The sequence below is a fragment of the Lolium rigidum genome, chromosome 6 (genome assembly GCF_022539505.1).
Source record: "Lolium rigidum isolate FL_2022 chromosome 6, APGP_CSIRO_Lrig_0.1, whole genome shotgun sequence".
In the NCBI taxonomy this organism is placed as follows: domain Eukaryota; kingdom Viridiplantae; phylum Streptophyta; class Magnoliopsida; order Poales; family Poaceae; genus Lolium; species Lolium rigidum.
The window spans coordinates 325,024,961-325,030,827 of NC_061513.1; the positions used below are offsets into that span (position 1 = coordinate 325,024,961).

Below are 5,867 nucleotides of genomic sequence, written 5' to 3' on the forward strand. Positions count from 1 at the left end.
CGAGGATGATCAAGGTTTAAACTTGGGGATATTGATGGTTGTGAAAACATTTATCCGTGTTTAAATCGCATATTAAGTCAAGTAGTTGATGAAAATATCTCTAGCCTTGCTAATAATGATCAATTATTGCAAAGACGTGCAAATCCTTGTTTTAAATGGTGTGATACAGGACATCACAATTTTATGGCGAAATTTGGAGCAAAAGGGAAAATTCAGGAGTTACCAATACTCGCAAGTCATCAAGGGTTGAAGCGATGCATCCAGAAGTGTTAACGAGCACTTGTATGTGCGGGGCTCGTCCGTACCACATGTCACCAACTTCTCCTGGTCAAACAGAGCAACTTTCGTGAAGAAGCCTATATATTTTGAGATTCCAGCCTCCGCACAGAGAGCCTCCATTCTCAGATTGCATTAGAAAAAAACCCTGAGGAAGATCCACCGCTTCACCACTACCATAGTTCATCCCATCTCATTGTCATAGTCATAGTTTGTAATTGGGATCTCCTTGCCACCGGCAACCTTCTAAGAATATTTGGTCTTGATGTAAGTAATTCTACAATGTTTTCTATCCTTGATCTTGTTATTACGAGTGAGTAGTTCTCATGGGTTGCAGGCTGAGGATTATCCTCGCAATAATTATGTACATCTAATTACACATGAATATTGTGTGGTGACTTCATATAAGATTTGTATTTGTATCATTGTATCTTACCTCAATCCGAGGACTTGTCAGGTACCCAACCCCGCGTATTGATCAATGTTCGATGTGAGATGTTTGGTAAACACCGTCCTAACGTGAAACCCATTGACAACAAGGGGAGTACAATATTCGTTTAGTGTTTCACTTGGGAACAACAACAACATCATCATCATCTATATTAATTCTTTTGCTGTATTTTACATAATAATTGTTCTAGCCCGGTGCTTCATGGTATAACAGTTGAACCAAGAGACAATATGTTATGCCCTTGGCTCACGGAGGCTATAGTATTTACGGGTGTTCTGCCCACATATCTATCTATGTTAGATCATTTACACATACATATGCATAACTTTATCTTTATCCTATATGTATACATAGTTTTAGGTGAAACTTCAACCATGACCTATCTCCATCTATCGACACAATCCAAGATACAAAATAACTGGAAAGGTTCGGTAAACGTAAGGTAAAATAACCTAGCAAGTCTTGTGGACGTTACTTAACCAACTTAACCAAAAGCAAGTGCTTCCCAAGGTTCGATAGACCTATGTCTTCTAGGGAAAGCTACTATACCGCATCCATAATCCGGCTCGAACTTATCAGATGGTGGTATGTCTAAATAGAATCGAGGGAGTAATCGATTGACCGACTGGTTGACATGAAGGTACAGTTTGAACCGCCGGAATTCAACACGAGATCAGGGGTAGGCATGGAATTTGAGCTTAAAGCTCGGTCAACTAGCGAGTTAGCTCGCCTCGACTCGTGTAATAATCGAGTCCATATTAGACTCGACTCGCAAAGCTCACCAGTTGCTCACGAGTAGCTCGTTAAAAACTATCAGAGAAACATGTATAATATATGATACATTTTTTCTAATTATTTGGGCATAAATGATACACAAAAAACATTAGAAATATGGTCGCGGCAGTCCAGTCGATAAACCACAACAACCAATAATTATATCACACGAGTAATATTGAATGATCATTTTTTAAACCTCATATTAACATATCATTAGATAAGGCATAAACCATATTAACAAGAAACATTGCAAGGCAAGTAAAAAAAAAACAAGTGCACTTGAGTTATCATGTAGCATAAGTGGGCTTGGGCCGATATGATTCGGCTAGTTGGGCTGGATTAGCTTCTTTGACGAGATTATACAACCTAAATGTTGATATTTACCGACCTAAACAAGCTAGTCGCGGGCTAGGTGAATTCAGCTTGTTTAGCTTGAACTTATTTAGCACAAAAGTTAAAACTCGATTCAACTAGTTATATAACAAGCTCTAGGCTCGTTTGGCTCAGTAGTTTTAATCCGAGACCTAATCATGGCCGCGCTCGGAGCTCAGACCTCGGCGATAATGAAGCACCGTCGGTCCGGTAGTTGCAGATGTCGCCCTCCCTCTCTGACCCACCATATACGATGACCTTCCGCAAACTTTCCTGCGTGCTGAGGCTGCCGCCACACCACTTAAACAATGGTATCGGCTCAGTGTCGCTCGCCACCGCCAAGAGATCCATGTGCAACTTCCAAGATCCGATCGTTATCACTACCTTCTAGGCTTCTACCAGTCGATCTGTTGACTACCTCTACGTATCCTCGACGTCTACGCAGCGTGTATATCCTCGACGTCTACGCGTACCACTGACCGTGACCGAAGTGGCGTCTACAGGATCAGTCACCGCCACTGCAGCTGCAGCGCAAGTGATCAGTGAGCTAGAGCGAGAGAGATCGGTCGAGCTGCCGTGCCAGCTATGGCGACGTTGTCGGAGCTGCATTTCGTGCTGGTGCCGCTGGCAGCGCAGGGCCACATCATCCCGATGGTGGACGTGGCGCGGCTCCTCGCCACACGCGTCCCGATGGTCACCATCGTCACCACGCCCGTCAACGCCGCGCGCAACACGGCCACCGTCGATGGCGCCAGGACGGCGGGCCTCCCCATCGAGCTCGTCGAGCTCCCACTCCCCGGCCCGCAGCACGGTCTGCCGGAGGGGATGGAGGCCATCGACCAGCTTACAGGGCACGAACCGGGCATGTACATCAAGTTCTTCCACGCCATCTGGGACCTTGCCGGGCCGCTGGAGGAGTACATCCGAGCGCTTCCTCGCCGGCCCGTGTGCCTCGTCGCCGACGCGTCCAGCCCGTGGACGGCGCCGGTGTGCGCGCGTCTCGGCATCCCGAGGCTCGTGATGCACTTTCCGTCGGCTTACTTCCAGCTCGCCGTCCACTGCCTGACCGCACACGGCGTGCATGATCGCGTCGACGAGATGGAGCCGTTCGAGGTGCCGGGCTTCCCGGTGCGCGCCGTCGGGTGCAAGGCCACGGTTCGAGGCTTCTTCCAGTACCCCGGACTCGAAAAGGAGCACCAAGACGCGCTCGACGCCGAAGCCACCGCCGACGGCCTGCTCTTCAACACTTTCCGCGGCATCGAGGGCTCCTTCCTCGACGCGTACGCGGCGGCGCTCGGTAAGACTAAGACGACGTGGGCGGTCGGGCCGACCTGCGCCTCGAGCAGCATGGTCGACGATGTGGATTCCAAGGCCGGTCGCGGCAAACCCGCGGACGTCGACGCGGGGCACATCGTCTCGTGGCTCGACGCCCGGCCGCCGGCGTCGGTACTGTACGTCAGCTTCGGCAGCATCACCCAGCTGACGGCGAAGCAGCTTGCTGAACTCGCGCGGGGCCTCGAGGCGTCGGGGCGGCCGTTCGTCTGGGCCATCAAGGAGGCCAAGACCGACGCTGCCGTCAGGGCTCTGCTCGACGACGAGGGGTTCGAGGCGCGCGTCCAGGACAGGGCACTCCTCGTGCGCGGGTGGGCGCCGCAGGTGACCATCCTCTTGCACCCGGCGGTGGGCGGCTTTCTCACGCACTGCGGCTGGAACGGCACGCTAGAGGCTCTCTCCCTCGGCGTGCCGGCACTGACATGGCCCACCATGGCCGACCAGTTCTGCAGCGAGAAGCTGCTCGTGGACGTGCTCGGAGTCGGCGTCAGGTCCGGCGTCAAGATCCCCGCTATGTACGTTCACCTCCACAAGAAAGTCGATGGGGTTCAGGTAACGAGCGGCGACGTGGAGAAGGCGATCGCCGAGCTTATGGGTGACGAGCCGGAGGCGGCGGCGAGAAGGACCAAGGCCAAGGCGATCGCCGCGGAGGCGAGGACGGCCATGGTGGAAGGCGGGTCGTCGCACTCCGACCTGACGGACTTGATCAGCTACGTCTGGGAGCTGTCGAGAAAGAGGGGACACGAAAACTCGACGGCGCTGCCTTCAGCGGTGGCAAAGCTATGAGCGAGGCAAGGACGGCGGGTAGATCGAAGACGATGGGGAAATAAATCCTATAGGACCCGAGCATGTACAACCCGGCTGGTAGACCACGTCCTCATCCTACACGTAGCAAAGGAAGAAAATTCTATACGACCTGGTCGTACACCCCTCACCCTCACCGGTGGACCAACTCTAGAGAATGACACCTGGCAAAAATGAATCTCAAAGCAGCTAACATCTAATCTCCCAATCACTTCCTGTTCTAGTTCCTTCTCCAGCGGCCCACCTGATGCCTCTCATAGCCGCTGCATGCAGTGCTCCTGGTCTCGCTGCCGCGGATCCACCGGCTGTCGCCGCTCTCCAACAACGCCCACGACCACAATCCTCGGCGTCCCAACGGTGGGAGTCTGTTGGTCGGGCCTCGCGGCATCCCAACATGTAGTAATAACCTCGTGAAAGAGTCGGTATAGTCGGCGGTGCCACGAGCAAGAGCTTCCAGGAAGGTTGCCAAGGACGGCGGGGGAGAGCAGCGAGCACCGGTAATTTCGTGACATGGCGACCATGACTATTACGGCGGCGGGCAGGAGATGCAGCAGGCACAAGCATGAGGAAGAGAACGGGAATCAAAGGCTTCACTGCTTTGAGATTCGTTTTGCCAGGTGTCATTCCCTAGAGTTGGTCCACCGGTGAGGGGTGTACGACCTAGGTCATATAGGATTTTCTTCCCGTAGCAAAGCATATTGGGCAGTTGTAATATCCCAGGTTTAGAGGCTACAAAATGAGAGAATAAAGATGTGTGCATTGCATTCATGCATAGAAGATCCGAGGAATTTTCACGCTTTCAAATAAAACTTGTCACATTAACTGAAGTTTCACTTGATTTGATGGAATGTAAGTAGCTCATCAAGTCAAGTGTTATAAACTTCACTGTGATCTTTGCTAAAACCTTGTTTTGGGTAGACATAATTTGATCCATAGGTTGGATCAAAAGGAACTAGAACTATTACACAACACTTTAAGTGAGGATCAAATACCAAATCCTATAAAGAATCATAGCATGGTATTCCTTACAACCACACATTCTTTAAGAATCAAACCCTAACTTATTAACACTTAAAAGCTACCAACTACCTTTATGTGTAATCTAATTCACTTCTAAACTTATTACCAAATAAGGTAAACCACAGGGTCTGAAGTGCATAAAAGTCACACATTCTTATCTAAATCATAGTTTATTAAATATATGGAATATCATAAAACTAAATCCATTTACATTACGAATTATAGTTCAAACTATTTGAATAAAACTAAATATGAGTATTTTGAAACTAATATGATCATGCCTTGGTGAAATCAAACACCAACTATCCAAATTTGATGAATAAGTGAATAACCTTCAACCTTGACCTTTTGACCAATATTATAATATAAATCCAATCAAATATGATATAGTGACTCATCCACAATAATAGAACCATCCATAAGATATTTAGTAACAAATGTCACTTGGCTATCCAAAAATAAATCATATGAGAGGATAATGAGCATGCCACATATGATGAGAATATCTACATGACTTGCATTCCAAGTTATGCCACCTCATGCTCAAAGGATTTCTATGGATGAGGGCGTGACAACCAAGCACCTTACTCATCAAACCAAAGCAAGAGTCACCCGCCTATGTGTCGTGATGCTAGAGCTTGCCCAAGTCTATAAAAGGAGCCACACCCTTCATCCATTTGGTCATCTTGTACCATGCTACAAGGAAACCAAAACCTTGAGACCTTCCGTGTGCATTAGCTATGATCAAGATGAAGAATCTAGGAGGTGGATGCATACCACAAGATGCAGGTTTATCAGATTTCCTGAAGAACAAGCTACAGAAGATACCAAGGTA

At 48.8% G+C, this 5,867-nt stretch overlaps 1 protein-coding gene across 1 annotated transcript; it reads left to right on the forward strand.

Moving 5' to 3' along the window:
• Nucleotides 1–2,340: 2,340 nt before the first annotated feature.
• On the forward strand, nucleotides 2,341–3,994 carry LOC124667748 (UDP-glycosyltransferase 1-like). Its single transcript, XM_047205002.1, has one exon. The coding sequence runs from the start codon at nucleotides 2,462–2,464 to the stop codon at nucleotides 3,992–3,994; it is 1,533 nt and encodes a 510-aa protein (XP_047060958.1). The 5' UTR covers nucleotides 2,341–2,461.
• Nucleotides 3,995–5,867: the final 1,873 nt, after the last annotated feature.